The sequence below is a fragment of the Coffea arabica genome, chromosome 9c, assembly GCF_036785885.1.
Source record: "Coffea arabica cultivar ET-39 chromosome 9c, Coffea Arabica ET-39 HiFi, whole genome shotgun sequence".
Classification (NCBI taxonomy): Eukaryota; Viridiplantae; Streptophyta; class Magnoliopsida; order Gentianales; family Rubiaceae; genus Coffea; species Coffea arabica.
In genome coordinates, this window is record NC_092326.1 from 36111866 (window position 1) to 36129308 (window position 17443).

At 35.4% G+C, this 17443-nt stretch overlaps 1 protein-coding gene across 1 annotated transcript; it reads left to right on the forward strand.

Moving 5' to 3' along the window:
• The first annotated feature begins 1087 nt into the window (after positions 1 to 1087).
• Positions 1088 to 4765, forward strand: LOC113708184 (uncharacterized). Its single transcript, XM_072064632.1, has 5 exons — positions 1088 to 3339; positions 3443 to 3745; positions 3824 to 3911; positions 4002 to 4223; positions 4643 to 4765. The coding sequence occupies exons 1-5, from the start codon at positions 1088 to 1090 to the stop codon at positions 4763 to 4765; spliced, it is 2988 nt and encodes a 995-aa protein (XP_071920733.1).
• Positions 4766 to 17443: the final 12678 nt, after the last annotated feature.

Sequence of the window (17443 nt, forward strand, 5' to 3'; positions counted from 1 at the left end):
AGATTTACATCTCTGTGCCTTTGCTTTCAATACTACTATTTGGGTTGAGACCATAGGAAGAAAGCCTGCTGGAATTTTGCCAACTTCATCCTAGAGAGGGAAATGAACATGCATGTGAGATTGGGTATTAAATGAAGAGATTATTGGAGAATTTTCTTGTTTTAAAAGCTGTTGGCTGCTAAAGCCTTTCTAATATGGCCGAGAGAGGGAAACAAAACATTGTTTAATATTAACTTCGAATCTCTGGCTGAAAATATTATCTTGCAGCTTAAAATACTCTGAGATAACATAATCATTCCTTGCATGTTGTGTTGGAGTTAAAACTGAAGAAAATGTGAAGAAAGAATCGTATTTTTAAACTGTCATATGGCTGAAAGTTATAGTTAGGAGATGACAGAATTATTTTGAGGTTCATGGTGGAATTACTTGCTTAAATGGTGGGTTATCTGCTATAGTTCATGCTGGTCAGATAATATGTTGAGTGTTTAGTGTTTAAACAAGTAGAATATGGAACTTTGGGGAAAATTTTGAAGTAGTGTTGCTGGAAACTTTGCCTTGCTGACCCAGAGAGTGAGGAATTGAAACTCTTATGAGATTTTCAAAAAAGAATTGAAAAAAGGTTTTGTTTCTGATGGTACATATCTACTCCCATTAAACGGATTGCCACACTTGGTGCATTATGTTTGGGTATCTGCTTTCTATATATTTCTTCACTAATCAGCTTTTTTATTAGAGCTTTTGTTCAAAAATGATTCTCAGCTTTTTTAATGCCTTTGTTGCAGCTGCTTTACACTGGACTCAAGAGACAATTAGGCCCTTTTTACCGCTGTTCTTCTAATTTCTCATTATGTGTCAGGTAACTTGTTTAAATTATGCTTTAATAGATTGTTTTTGACTTGTGTTCTGGAAAGTGTGTAATTGTCTCTTGAAGATCTAACTTGTTTTTGCTTTAATAGATTGCTTTAACAGATTTATAGCTTTCCAGTGTAAATCTATTGCTTCATAACTAGCTTATCTATGCTTTTTTCTGGTTGTAATGTGTAGATAAAAATTTGTGACTTATGTTCTGGATTTGTAACTCTAGGAAATGGACAAAAATTGGATGAGACTTGATAATAGGCAGGACGAGTCTTATAAACTTGGGGTGGCTGCTTTCTTAAACTTCGTATATTCTGGAAAGGCAAAACATCTTATGATAGCTTGCCCTTGTAAACAATGCAATAACTTCTGCAACCATACAAAAAGTGTGGTGGAAAACCACTTATTTACATTTGAAATTAGAAAAAGTTACACCAGATGGATACACCATGGTGAACAATTTCGACAGGAAATTAGAAAGGATAGTAATCTGGGCGGTGATGAAGAAGGGGATACTGACAGTGAGGATTTAAACCATATGCTCAATGACATAGGCACTGCACAATGGGGGGGAAATTGGTTTAGTAGGGAAGATGATGGTGAAGGAAGTTCAGGCTTGAATGCTAGTGAGACTGATGCCTTCCTAAAATTGTTGGAAGATGCAAATAGGGAACTTTATCCTGGAAACACCTTTTTCTCAAAGCTGTCTTTTGTAGTCACTCTTCTACATCTGAAAACGATGAACGGGTGGACTATAAACTCGTTTAACTCCTTGCTAGAGGTCTTTAAGAAGGCACTACCTCCCGAAGTTGCAGTTCCTAAGTCTTTCTCTGATGCTAAAAGAATTATTCGAGACTTGGGGTTCATATCTGAAAAAATACATGCCTGTGTCAATGATTGTGTACTCTTCCGCAAGGAATATGAAAATTTTGACACTTGTCCAAATCCAAATTGCAAAGAGGCTCGCTACAAGTCAAAGGGTTCAAAAATTCCACGAAAAGTTCTTCGCTATTTTCCCTTGAAACCCAGGCTTCAACGCTTATATGCACACAAGGAAATAGCTTTAGATATGCGGTGGCATAAAGAAAAGTGTGTAGATGATGGTAACACCATGAGGCATCCGGCAGACAGCGAAGCATGGAAAGATTTTGATAAATTATATCCAGATTTTGCTCATGATCCTAGAAATGTCAGGTTTGGCCTTGTGACTGATGGTTTCAATCCTTTTGGAACCATGACATCGACTTATAGCATTTGGCCCGTTTTTATTGTACCATATAATCTGCCTCCCTGGAAATGTATGAAAGACCCATTCTTTTTCATGTCAATGTTGATTCCTAGTCCTAAATCCCCGGGAAATGAGATCTGTGTCTACATGGCACCTCTAATAGATGAGTTGAATGAATTTTGGGATGGTCTAGAAAGTTATGATGCACATACTGGTCAGAAATTTACCATTCGTACTGCTTTGCTTTGGACTATAAATGACTTCCCTGCCTATGCTATGTTATCTGGATGGAGTACTAAAGGGTATCAGGCTTGTCCAATTTGCATGGCAGAAACATCCTGTATGCATTTGAAACATAGGAAAAAATTATGCTACACAGGCCATCATCGCTTCTTGCCTATTGATCATCATTGGCGTAGAGAAAGAAAGCCATTTGATGGTAAAGTAGATTTTAGGAATCCTGTTATTCCCTTATCTGGAAAAGAAGTTCTGAAACAACTAGAAAGAATTGAGATACAGTTTGGGAAAACTCTTCAGCAAATCAAGGCAAGGAAGCGCAAACGTGATGCTAGTGGGCTTAATTGGACAAAGAAAAGTTGCTTTTTTGAATTACCTTATTGGTCAAACCTAAAATTGCGGCATAATTTAGATGTCATGCATATAGTGAAAAATATATCGGAGAGTGTCTTTGCTACTATTATGGATTTTGATGGCAAGACTAAAGACAACTGGCAGTGTCGCAATGATTTGAAGGAGTTAGGTATCAAAAAAGAGTTGCATTTGATTCAGAATGGTGATGTTTACATCATGCCTCATGCTTGCTACCAGCTATTTAAAGAGGAGAAGAAAAAAGACTGTGATTTCTTAGCTTCCATCAAATTTCCGGATGGCTTTGCCTCTAATATATCTCGATGCATAAAGAATGGGCAATTCCAGCTTTCCGGAATGAAGAGCCATGACTTTCACATTTTCATTCAACGAATACTCCCATTTGCAATTCGTGGAAGCTTAACTAAAGAAGTTCGACAAGTGCTGTTTGAATTAAGTGATTTGATTAAAAAGTTGTGTGCTAGAACATTGCATAGGGATGTTCTACAAGAGTGTGATAGCAAAATTCCTGTGATTATGTGCAAATTAGAGAGACTATTCCCTCCTGCCTTCTTCGACATAATGCTACACGTGCTGGTTCACCTACCTGCCGAAGCAATTCTAACTGGCCCAGCTCAATATCGCTGGATGTTCCCATTTGAGAGGTATGACGTCGTACATATATAGTGTCTTTTTGTGCATGCATTATTATAATATGTCTCGCTTACTCTAACGTTTACTAATATTTCCTATTTTTATTAAAACAAGGAAAATGGGAATACTTAAAAGTTATGTGCAGAATAAGGCTCGCCCAGAGGGGTGTATTGCCGAGCGGTACATAGACAAAGAATGCTTGACATTCTTCTCTATGTATTTGGATAATGTCGAGACAATATTCAACAGGCCCGAGCGTAACAACGAAAGAGTTGACAAACACGGGCAGCTATCAATATTTTCAGGATCTGCTCGTCCATTTGGAGGGTCTAAACATCGGTATTTACCTGATTCAGAGCTAGCAAAGATCCACTCCTTTTTGCTAAATAACTGTGATGAGCTCGATGACTATATCAAGTAAGAATAACTTATGCTAACTTTTTTTTATGTCTATGACTCACCTGTAAACTTATGCTAACATACTTTTATGGCTAGTGAGCATAAAACCTTGTTGGAAGCTGAATGCACTGAAAATGTGATTCAACAGCATGATAAGGAGTTTGCTACATGGTTCAAAGAACGTGTACGGTCTAATTAACTCTGCAGTTGTTTGGACTTCTTATGACTATAATTTAAATAATATTTTTAGTGACTTTTCTCAATCTCTGGACAGGTGTTATATGGTTCCCAACCCTGGAATGATGAATTTCGCTCATTGGCCTTAGGTTTAGACAATAGAATTTGTATGTATACTAGTTGCATGGCTAATGGGTATAGATTTCACACTGAAGATCGTGAAAGAGAGAGAAAAACACAAAATAGTGGCATCGTAGTGAAAGGCGAGCATGGTAATAATGTCATTGACTTTTATGGTGTCCTAAAAGAAATTATTGAAGTGAGGTGCTGGTTTGGAAAGAAAAATATTGTCCTATTTAAGTGTGATTAGTGGAAACTAGATGATACAGCCGGCATGCAAATAGACAAGGATTGGGGTATCACAAGTGTGAATTCATCAAGAAGATGGTATGAAGACCAACCTTATGTCCTTCCTCAACATATGGAACAAGTATTTTATATTGAAGACCTGAAAATGGGTAGAAACTGGTATGTAGTTGAGAGGTTCGGTCCAAGAAACTGTTATGATGTTCCTGAACATGTGGACAAAGAGGCAGTAGTTGAGGAGATATATCAAGAGGAAGCACAGGGGGGGAATTCAATATTATAATAGATCTCGATAATCCCCCACCAATTTCAAGAGAAGATGGCAATCTATTAAAGTGCGTGCCTTCATCCGTTATTCATGGTGACCAACAGCTGAGAGGAACTCAACAAGCTGATGAAGACTTTATTGATGACAGTGACATTGGGGACCCCAACAGTTGCGATGATGACGAAAATGAGGATATTCTTAGTGACAATGACACAGATTCTAGTTAGATGCGATTGATTCAATATGAATCCAATGGTTGTTGGTATCTTGAGTACAACTTCTAGTTTAGTTGATTCAATATGTTGTCATCTTGTTTAATTTATCTTTTTAATGGATGTTTGGTTAGTCCAAAAGTTTTGTCATCTTGTTTTATCATCTTGTTTGTTAGTCTGATGTGATCTTGTTTTGTCATCTTGAGTATCTTTTTAGTAACATTTTGTTTAATGGATGTTTGGTTAGTTGTTGCTTTCAGATGGCTGGACTCGGAACGAGAGCCCAAACACTTAGAAGAGAAGCACAGCAAAAGCAACCATCACCACCTTCAAATCAGCAACAAGGTCCATCTGCAAGTACTAGCTCAAACGGCAATGATACCTTTTTGACGCCAGTATCTTCACCACAAAATGTTACTGCTGCTTCAAACAACGGGCAGCCTCGAACTCCTAATTCATTGGCATCAGATGCAAATGAGACTGCTGGAATTCAGGATGGTCAACATGAAAATACTGGTACCAACTTATGCACTTACATTTCTGGTTCTTTTATTTTGGTTAAACTATTATAGCTAATTTAGCCTTGAATTTTGTTTATCCATAGCTGTGCCATTGCCAAAAAGAAGGGGTCGTACTAGAAACATTACTTTGGCCCGCAAAAGAGAGGATAATGAAACTCTAACTATTGAAGTTAACCCTTCCAATTCTCGCATAATAGGAAAGGACTCTCAATACTTCATTAGTGAGAGTGGCTGTGTTGTTAGGAAGTTTGGAAGGCTTAATGTTGACAAATGGTCACATCTTGAGGCTGAATATAGAGAGAACATATACAAGACGGTTACGGTACTTGTCTTTTTTTGCTTATATCACTACTAGAATGAATTGCTTGATCTTTATACTTATGCAATATTCTGATGTATTTCTATTTAATTTTTCGGTACTTATATTTGTCTTGTAGGATGACTTCCAATTTGAGAATAACATCACCTCAAAAACTGCTATAAATAGGCAGTTGAACACCTTGTATCGGAATCACCGATATCGGTTGCATCGCTATTTTCTAACTTTTGGGACGAAGGAGGAAGCAATTCAACATGTTCCTGAAGGTGTATCAGCTGAGGATTGGACATGGATATGCAACTACTTTGGAAGTGAAGAATTCAAGGTCTAGTTATATACTTGAATTAATCTTGCATAAATATAAAACTTATTTGTCATATTTATTTAGAATTACTGCTGTTTGTTTATATATTACAGAAAATCAGTGACCGTAACAAAGGAAATCGTGCCAAGAATGAAACTCATACTACTGTGGGAACAAAGTCACTTGCTAGAGTTGTTGAAGAGAAAGTAATCAATTAAAACTGTTTGGAGATGTGCTTATGCTTTTTGTCCTTCTTCATTCTCAAAGTCAGGTGTCAAAATTTCTATTTGACAGAAGAGGAAGGTGGGAGTGGAGCTTTCAGAGATAGAAATATTTGAAATCAGTCATACATCAAAGAAGACAGGAGGGCTGATAAATGATCTAGCAAAAGAGACTTTGGTGCGAGATGTCCTTCTATTTTTATGCATTTACAGCTCCTTTGTGACATGCCTTTTAACACCTAAGCTATTCTGTCTTGTCTAGGCAACAATGAAAGAGATGGAAGCATCAACTTCAATGAGCAGTGCTGAAATTTGTCAACAGCAACTTGGATACATACCTGGACAGCTTCGTAACCGCAGCACAACCAAGAGGCAAGCAATAGAGATTGACCACTTGAGGAGTGAAATTGAAGAACATCGAAGACGGGCAGATGTGGCAGAGCAACGAGCTATACAAATTACAGAGGAATTCAATGCCCAAAAGGAGCTAATTAAGAGCTTGCAAGAACAGCAACTTGAAACTAGGGGGCTGTACGAGGAGTTGATAGCCCAAATGAAAGACTTGCGCAAATGATAGACAGCAAAAAGGTGAGGAGTTTCAACCTTAAGTCTCAATGACTTGATTATTGATGAAGACTTTATGCTTAATGTTGGTCCAAAGCTGATACTTATTGTGAAAATCAAGCCTTAACTTCGCATCCTGACTTTCTAGTCTTTGTTGCATTTGTATTGCGTGAAACTGTGAGCACTTGAAAGTACACTACTGTATCTTGTGAAACTGTGAGCTCTTGAAACTTTGTTGCATTTGCATGTTGTGATATGTGTCCCTGGCTCTTCATAAATCAGAGAATCAAGATAACTATATTGCTTTTCTCTCTCTTATTTGAATTTTCTTTCTTCTGCCCTCTTTCTTTTTTAGTTTGGGGATTGTGGTCCAGTTTCTGTTATGGTCATGTCTGCTTGTTTCTGCACCATTGCCAGCTGTATATTAGTACCTTAATGGTCATAACTAGATGTTTATAGAGCATCATCTTTGCCAAATTTACTGCTGTTGATCTGAAATTCTATCCTATCAGTATTGCTCATGCTTATTGGCCATTATTGTGAACGTGTGAAAGTGTGCTGGTTCAAATATTTGTTTTTTTGTAGCTAGGAAAAAAGATACTAAATTTTATCTGTTTACATATTCTATGCACAAAGGAGAGAAAGGGGGCAAGAAAACCATCTTTGATTCTTTTTCTTTACATAAGAAGCAACCCCGACCTGATGATTCTTTGCGAAATTAGAAAAGTATTTTATTGATTTTTGGCTGAACTTTTATTTTGGCTGGTTCACCTACTTGACTGATTTGTTTTACTTAAGTTCACAGTAGTTGGATATGCTGAAACTCTAAAGAAAAGTTTATTTTCAATGCAGTCTAGCTTCATATTTTGATCGTGAGAAGACTGATGCTCGTGCTGCAAGAGATGCTCAAAATCTGACCATAGCTGTGTAGTCTATGCTTTAGTGGCAAAATCTAGTATTTTATCTTTTGGGAAGAATATGTATTGGCCATTAGAACTTACAACTGATTATGTGGGATTACTATATTCCCAACATTTGTGGTTCAATTCTGTTTTGACTAATTTGGAGATGTGTTATGGCCAAATATATGAATTTGTGGCATATATTCTACGTTGGTTTTGCCTTTTGTCAAATTGAATGTTTTGTTATATTTGTTGAAAATGGCATGGCAATACTATATTTGTATTGGTTAATTTCAACTCCTTTAGAAAAAATTCAGTGACAACCTCCCCAAAAGATGTCACTCTTAGCCAAATTTAATTTTTTTGGCTATAACTATCAGAACGAGAGCCATGGCAATGTTATATCTGGAATGAACAATTGCAGCTGTTGGAAACAAATTTGTAAGTGACGACCATTCTTGTCACAGAATACTAGGAGTAAGAGTGACAAGTTCAAGTCGTCACTGTGCAGGTCTACATTTGTGACGACTTTTGCTATCTTTTATGACAGAAAAATTTTTGAAACAGTGACAAGAAATGTCGTCACAGAAAACTATTCATTAGTGACGACTTATTTTTCGTCATTAAATATTAATATTTAGTGACGACTTTATAAGGTTGTCACAGGTACCTATTTGTGACATAGAATTAGTGACAACGATGTGACAATGGGAAAAGTCGTCACTATATTCATATAATAACGACTTTTGGATTTTTAGTGATGACTTTGTATTGTCACAAAAGGCCAAATTTCTTGTAGTGCACTAAGCCGTTTACAAATATGCAAGGGTACCTCAAATATATATATATATATTTAAATAAAAAATTTAGTTGGAGAAAGATGGAATTTAAGAAATTAGGATAGGAAATTGAACCAAAGATTTCCACTTCCTGAGTATCAACCTTAATTTTTAGACTATTTATTTTGAGGGAACAAAAGGGAATGGAATGGAAAGGAAAGGAAAGGAAAGAAAATGGAAGACTACGGATTTTTGTATTTAGATTAAATTTTGAGCAAGAAAAGTAAAGGATAGGAAGGAAAAGAGAGGAATAAGGTCTAATTATTTTTCTTTTATAAAACCTACTTTCCATCTAAAAGATGCATAGAAATGATGGGAAAAAGAAACTAAGACGAATAATTTTAAAATTTCTTAAAATACCAATATGTTTACAAATTAGGGATTTGTTTGGATGGTGTATTTTTTGGGAGTTTGTCTAAAATTTTTCTATAGTTTATTATAGAATTTTTATGAAAATTTTTATACATTTAAGTGTCTGGGGAACATTAGTAAAATTTCATTACCCATCACACGCTGTCCACCCTTGCCACTATATCCATAAACAACCACCATTACTCCCATTCCCTACCTACTATCGGTTTCCTTTTCTCTTCTCTCCACCACCATCTGCCATCCCTCCCTGTTCTTTCTCATTGCCCCCTGCCACCCTGCCACCCTTCCTCTTTATCCCTTTTCTCCTATTCTTCTCTCCTCCCTTCCCCACCACCTATTATCCTTCTTTTCCCTATTGCTACACCATCCTTCTTCATGACCTAATTTGGTCACCATGAGGGAGAGAGATGAGGGGAAGCACGGGTGGAATTTGGGGAATAAGGGGAGAAAAAAAAAGAAAAGAGGGGGAAAAGGGCAGGGGATAGCGAGGAAGGGGCATAGAGGACGTGGGAGGGATAAGGAGGGGAGGGAAGGAAAAGGAAGAGAAGGATGATGATGGTAGGTGATGGGATGGTAGTGGGGAAAGGGTGTGGTGAATAAGGAGGAAGGAAAGAGAGAGGAAGATGGCAGCGACAATGTAGACACCAAAATTTTATCAATTTATTTTTTAAGTTATTTTTGTTTCATTTCTATTTCTCGGATAAAAATTCACTTTGGAAAAATCGAAAAAAGAAAAAGAAAAGAAAAGAAAGAAAAGAAAAGCGAAAAAAAAAGAAAGAAAAATCAAAAGAGGAAATTTGCAGTTTTTGGAAAAAAAAAAGGGAAAAATCAACTGGATTTCTCCTCTTCTTCGTACGAAGAAGAGCAGCAGTACCAGGGATTTGCAGGCACCATTTCGTCCATTTTTCACTCATTTTCTTCCGTTTTTTTCTTCCATTCAATGACTCCAGTACAGGCCACTTGGCATTGATCCAAAACACCAAGAATCTAGGATTAAAAGTCATCTAATGGCTTAAAACGGCCACAAAAAATGCAGCTCCAATCTCCTCCCTTAGTTCTAGGTTTTGGGGGGGGGGGGATTTTGTAGCTATAAAAGGTCCTAAACGCAGCCATGATGAAGGATTGAAAAGAGGGTGACGGAAAAAGAAAAATAGAGAGAAAAGAGAGAAAAACAGAGGAAAAAGAAGAAAAAAAAATGCAGAAATTTTCTGCAGAAAGGTGAGCCAGGGCTGGAGATTCAGGGAATTTCCATGCCATTTTTCGAACTCATCAGTGCTTATTTTGGGAATATTTCTTTTTTTGGATAATCTGCGTTGGTAGTGGAGGAAGTTTCGTTTTGAAGTTTTCAGAAAATACCACCACAACGCCTTCAAATCCGAGTCCAAAATCCCCAGGTTCACACTCCTTCACCAAAGCCTGCAGCCTGTTTCTTTCAAATTTTGGTGAATTTCAACCCTCTCCCTGTGGATTCCTACTGAAGTTTCGACTTCAAAGGCAGGAAAGGGGTAACTCCAAACCCTCCTTTTGTTTGTTTCAACTCCTATGCGAAATCAAATCTTCTAAACCTGAGCGTTGGATTCTTGCTTATTTGCTTAGTTTGATATCTTGGCTATGCATGCTGCGTTTTAGGTTAATCTTCGCTGCATTTTAATAAGTTTAATCTTAACTTTTTGTTGCAAAAAAGGGAGGCAAGACATGTGATTGACTTGACTAGTGTTAGGTTTCCTTTAGTTGAGAAAGTTTGTTGCTTTTCGTTCTTTATTCTGGTTCCTGGAATCTGCTTCCTTCAACTGAAGTTGGGGAACTTTGTTAATGTTTTGGTGATTTTGCAAGGAATTTGGAAAATATTTTGGCTGGATTTATTCATGTCTTGACTGTTTTCCTTTTATGATGCAACATTTTGTGTCAATCTTTGCTGTGTTTGATAAACCCAGAATGTTGCAGAAGATAGCTACGAAGGAGAAGAAAGCTCTTCGAACCATTTGCATGGTTTTTTCCAAAATTCGCATTTGACCCCAAACTTTAAAGTATTTACACTAATGGCCAAAAACTTATGCAAATGAACCATTTTGACCCCTTTCACGTTTTAATCATCTTTTTGTATATTTTAAACATGTTTTTGGGTAGATTAATTCTGAACTTTAGGACATAATTAGGGGTTGATAATTTTTAGTTATTTGTTGGGTTTTAATAAAATAAGATGAGAGCCGGTTTAGGATTATTTGGTTGGGTATCGGAGATGGGCCTTGGTTTTTTTGGGGTTTTCCGATTGGCTTGAGAGGGTCAAACCCACTCCCTTTGGTTGGGCGTGATTGGTGAAAGATGGGCTTGCCTGCTTGTTTTTATTTGACTTTAAGTTGGGCTTAGAAATTCTTGGGCCAATGAAATTAAAAGAAATAGGCCAATATCCTTTTTATCAACAATCTGGTAACGTAAATTGCATTCCAGTCCCTGTATTTTTGAGTTATTATAATGTGACCCTAAAAACTTTAGATATCTATCAATTTGGTCCTTAATTTAATTGCAATTTGGTCTCTAAACTTTATTTTTATTTAATTTTTAACCCTAATCTTTGTAAGAATTATAATTTGATCCCATAAACTTTCTTAAATTTTGCAATTAGGTCCCTAATAGTTTTGATTTCTTAAATACAAGTTGTCTTTCTTCTTTAATTGTTAATTATCATTTAAGTGCTTTACTTAGTAGATTTCATGATTATTTCCATTTCTTTATAATTAAATTGGTGTCTTGATTATTTTGTTAATTTTGAAGCATAAGTAGGGCAAATTTCACCCTCATTTAGCCACGACTTCAAGGGAGGTAATCTCTTTTATTATTTTAGATTCTTTTATGTGTTCCAAGGTGTTTTTTATGTGTAATTGCATGTTTTGAGTGTTTTTTCCTTTAATTATTCATTTTAGGTTTCATTTAGTTTATTTAATTTTGATGATTATTTGAGAGGCATTAAAATGTCAAATTGTAATATATAGATGGTCAAAACATGTATTTAGTTACCCTATGTAATAGATAGGTTTTAATTTTTGCTAAAAATGTATTTAGTTAGATAAATGTAATAATTAGCTTATTATTTTTTAAATTCCCCCTTAGATTGTAATTGGGCCCTGAATGTAATAGTTAGGTTTTTATTTGCATATATTTGCTTGTGTGTTTACGTGTTTACTCGCTTTCATTAAGGTTTTGCATCTAAAAATTATGCTTATGTGTTATATGCTTTATGTGTATTATGTGTTTACTAGTTTTAATTATACTTTATATGATTTATTTAGTTATAATAAATGCATGACGTCACCGCACTAGTCCAACACTAGTTGTGGCCTTTCTCTCCGATTTCTCACTAGTCCAATGCTAGTGAAGACTTGTAGAAATGGATTAATCCAATATTAGATCCTCCAGGCCGTCTCGCGATAGTATCACATTTTTTGCGTAACATTTATCGTATTTCATACATGTTTTTCATTTTTAGGGTCTTTTCTTATCTTGCATGATATTTCCTCTATATATTATCTCCCTTACCCTTATGTGTGCGAAACATATCATTTAGATTTGCATTTCATTTAGGAAATAGAAACAGATTAGTTCATTTGTTTGATTAAGTTAAGAGAGTCATCCTTCAAATATGGGAAATGAACAAGTGTGGCTTCTTAGCCTTGGCACTCTCTTGTCCCCCTCTATAAGAAGGAAAAATTGAAGTCATGAATTTAAGTCTTCCGTACTCATTATGTTGCATTCCTCTCCTTTAGGTCACGTATATTTATATATTATAATTCTTCTTTTTCTTTGAGTCTCATCTTTGCATATTCGTGACCTTTTCTAAGAATCATTCTTGGGCATTACAATTAATGTAATTTGCATTAATTAAATTTTGAAGAGATATTTCGAACCTCTCGATATCCATTAGGTTTAGGTTTGCATCCATATAGTAACATCCAAATGTGATAAGTTTTATAAGTTAAATTAAAAAAAAATTTCGACTAAATCACACAACTAGCCTTGGCTAGGTTGAAAAGGTGTCTTAGATCAAATCTTTACCTTCTCTTTTTCAATCGTGACTCCTGAATTCTTTCTCTTGTTTTTTTGAAGACCTGGAGTTGTCTAAAAAGGGTTTTGTTTATTTTTTTAATTAAAAAACATATTTTTGGGTGACTTGGTACATCTTAATTTAATACCAAGTGGCGACTCCTATTTTTTCTAAAAACTCTTTTTAGACTATTATTTTGGGCCAAAATCGTCACACTTTTTAAGTCCCATTTTAAGCTCTCTTTTTCTTTTATTTTTCAAAGACTCGTTTTTCCATTCACTCAAAATTGATCAAAAATTCATTTTTTATAACTCATAATTTTTATTTCAAAAAATGGGGTGCGATAGTTAGTACTGAGATAAGGTGGGGATGGGGGAGAAAGTGGAAATGGTCAGGGAGAATGGTGGTAGAAGACGGATATGGACATATGTTTTGAGTATTTTGGAGTGCATTTTTTATAAAATTTAGGATATTTTTACAAGTTCCTATCTAAAGTTGAATTTTTTTTTTGTTTAAAACAAACATGCATAAAACATGGGTGCCAAATGGATCCTACATTTTTAAATTATGGATATAGACCTAATTAATGCATGATAGTTTCTTTTGTTTACTTCTCTTATCCAAATCATATTTCCCATGCTTTTTTTCTTTCCCTTTCCTATCACATTTAATCCAAACAAGATGAATGGAATCCATTTTTCTTCTACTTTTATTTCCTTTTTTTTTCTTCTAGAGTCATCTCCTTTTTTTTTTCTTGCCTTTCTTTCAATTCAAACAATGCCTAGATCAAGACCTCATTAATAACCTTAAATGTACATCTTTATTAGTTTTAGCCTAAATCTCAACTTTTGATTTTATCACTGCAAACTAACTTTTGTACAATTGCCACTTTATCTTGATATGCATTTGACTTTGCTTACCATATGGCATACTCAATTTTCCCTTCTCCTTGTCTGAGTGCCATTTTGTCTTGAAAGACTTTCAAACTTTCCTTCATAAGAAAGTATATCATTCATAAATCAGCACTGAATCTTGCACACTTTGAAGGGCAGTGCCTACGTAGGTAGACCATTTGTGATCGTATCCTAGCAGATGTAGTGGGGGTATTTGGTGGGAGGTATGCGGGGGAGTTTGTTGGGTTTGGATCCTAGTATGCATGCTACTCCAGTATTTATGGTTGAAGGCCTTGGTATTCCCATAGGCTGGTTCGTTGGGAGTTCCCAGCCCAGGGGAGTTGTAAGCTAAATACGAATACTTCTCACTAGGCAACCCGGGAGTTAGTGGAGGAGGTGGTGCACTCAGGGATTCATTTGGTGCATTGTTGTTTGGGTTTTCTATTCTATTTGGGGAGCTGACATGTCTCCAAGCTGAGGTCAAATCGCTACTTTTTGGGGTGCAGCAATGTCTTCTTCAGGGCTTCTCACGGATACAGGTGGAGGTGGACTCTCTTGTTTAGTAAACATCCTACTAAATAAATCGAGGTGCCCATGGTTAATTCGGTCAGAGCTAGATACGTTATTGGCAATACAGGGCTTGGAATAGACAGTGGGGCATTGTTATCGCGAGGCAAATCAGGTGGCAGATGCTTTAGCCAAGATGGGGGCACAGTCTGAGGATATTGTCATATATACATCACAGTCGGATTTACCAAGATTGGCGAGGAGGGCCTTGGGTTTAGATAGATCACAAACCCCCGTCATACGCATCAGAGCTGTTCGCAAACAAAGCCTTTTGTAATTTTGCTTTGTGCTCATTAATAATATAAGAGGGTGGCGTCCCTCCTCGCATATGGGGTTAGCCAAATAAAAAAAAAAGTATATCGTTTATTCATTCTTTAGGCACTGTTTGGATTGAAAGAAAGGGAAGGAAATAAAAGAAAAGTACTCTAGTGGAAAAGAAAAGAAATGAGAATAGAGAAAACTAAAGTCCATCCATCTTATTTAGATTACAAAAAAAAGGAAAAGAAACTACTATGCATTAGTTACATTTTTATTAATAATTTATAAGTCTAATTTATAAACACATAATAGGTTTTTTAGAAAATTTTTATTAATCTTAGTATTATTTCTCTCTATTTTCAGTCACTTTTGAATGGAAAGTAGGCTGACAATAAATAAATAAATAAATCTTTTCACTCTCTTTTCATCCTTGTTCTTTTTTTTCTCTTCAAAAATCAATTCAAATATCAAAAACCTTATCCCTCCATTTTCTTTTGTTTCCTTTCTCTCCCATTCTTTGAAAACAAACAAAGCCTAAATCCCAATCTTAAAAAAATGCTGAATTTTCACGGTTGAGATTTTGAAAAATATACCAATACATTATCCCCTAAATATAGACCTAACTAACAATACCAATGTGCTACTTCTCACAGTAGAAAAAATTTTCACCATAGGAAATGCAAATGGTAAAGAAAAGTCACGGTCATAGATGATAAAGATAATTTCAAGAACCTCTCTTGAAGTTTTCGACGATTTCATTGACCTCTTCTAAGATTTGGAAAATTACACTTATCTCCCCTAGCAAAATAAGAGGTTCATTTCCTGACATCACCTAGCATGAAATTACTCATGTACCCCAACACATTATCTGAGATTAGAAACTAAAATTTTAAAATTAAGTAATTATGGCACAAATCAACTAATTAACGGAATTATCTCTTAATAGTATGAACAATAATGTGGAAGATACAAAATGGTGCCATTTGCTACACCAATTGGCACCATTTTGTGATTGACAGGATTTAACATGACCATATTACAATCGTATACAAGAAAGGCTTGGGTAGAACAAAGGAAGCACAAAGAAAAGAAATAGAAAAACAAGTCTATTCTTGAGGAATTTTCCCCCTTGGTTTAGCAACTAAAAAGATGGTCTTTGTATTAGAGTAATTTTGTGGAAGTGGTTGAGAAACAAGGTAGAAGAAAGACAAAATTGGATTTTTTTTCTGTGTTAAATCACAAAAGGCATACCCAAAGTCAGGTAAACAATCTCTACTATACTCAGTTTAATATTCAAAAGCCATAATCTTAGTTGAAAATCATGAAACCTTTTAAGACAATCATGACTAAAATACACCTTGATTGATAATTATTTGCAACGGATAATTGTTTTTACTAATACACCTTGACTGGAATGTATAAGGGGCATTTGTGAAACAAAATTTCATCTCTCTCCTAAAAGTCATTTTTTTTAATCATACTCTTTCATGAATGAACTGATCTTGTTATCAAACCATAAACCTCAAAGGATGTTAGTGTAATTTTCCAAACCTCAAGAGAGGTTAGTGAAATTATTAGAAATATCGGGAGAGTTTTCTAAATTTATCCCTTGATAATAATATGACCCAGGCCCAGACTGCAGCTAGAAGGGTACATGAGCACGTGACATCGTGTGAATGATGCTGAGTGACACAAATTGCACGGACGGACAATGACATCTTGCTAAGTTGCACGGACAAACATCATCTTCCTGGGGAGGGGCGGCACAAGTTTACATGCATTCACAGCAAATTAATCCGCAAAAGTTTGACAACCGACTAGGATGTGAATCTCTCCATGTAAAATGTTATCGTTTTCACCCAAAAAAAAAAAAAAGACCAGGACGTGATTCTCAACCTTCCATCCTTAAGTGCACTGTAGATACCCTTTTTAGGTAATGTCGTTTAGTTTATCCAAGAGAGAAAGAAAACAAGCACTAACTGATTATTCATGTTTGGGAGCAGTTACAAAATTCGTCCTGTTCAAACCAACATTCAGAGAATACTCATCGCACACTTGATTAGGTTGGCCTTGTTTTCATCTTGTTTTAGTAATGGCATAATAGAAATCTCTAGACGTTACTCCTTATCTCTGTTTTTAAACTTGGACCGGACTGGCTGATCGAACGGAAAATGGCCATTTGTCCGGTTCGAGTTAATCCTAAAAATCGAAAAATTAAAAATTCGATCAAACCAGGTCAAAAATCGGATTTGATCGGGTTTGACCCGGTTGGACCGGAAAAATAAGAATCGAGTAACTTTTTTTTTTTAACTTTTTTTGAAAGGTCAAAATATTTTTAATATTATGTTTTGCCCCTTAGGTTGTTAAAAATTATTAATATATGTCAAATATTTCATACTTTATAAATGTTCTCTTAAAGTTTAGTGTTATTTTTCAATTCAATCCTTAATTTTAATTCTAAACTTATTAATGCTCATTAAATAATATAAATTGCTACTTGATTGTTCTAATTTCTTTATATTTTCTTGTTAAATATATCTGAAACATCAAATATATATGAATATACCTTTATTAATATTAACATGTTATTAGATATTTTACATATAATATTTAATTTTTAAATAATTTTTATTTATGACATCATCCGGTTCAATTCCGATCGAATCCGGTTGAACCCATTGACCCCTGAGTTCGATCGAGTCGATACCCTGTCCGGTTCTGAAAACATAACTCCTTATGAGGCAAAAGAGTAGTGTTGTCTTTGTGGGTCTACCCAACTTTGCTTCTGTTTCTAGTAATTCTATAGGAAAGTTGAACATGTTTTAAAGGAATCAAGGCCTCCTTAGTTGATTGTTTAGTTCAGTCTAATTATTGAAGTTCTTACAACATTGAGC

Excerpts from the sequence above, each read along its gene's own strand:
- LOC113708184 (XM_072064632.1), top strand. The coding sequence starts at position 1,088 with ATGGACAAAAATTGGATGAGACTTGATAATAGGCAGGACGAGTCTTAT. Across the intron at positions 3,912-4,001 it reads CTACATGGTTCAAAGAACGT|GTGTTATATGGTTCCCAACC; the intron begins GTACGGTCTAAT and ends ATCTCTGGACAG. Across the intron at positions 4,224-4,642 it reads TCCTAAAAGAAATTATTGAA|CTGAGAGGAACTCAACAAGC; the intron begins GTGAGGTGCTGG and ends GGTGACCAACAG.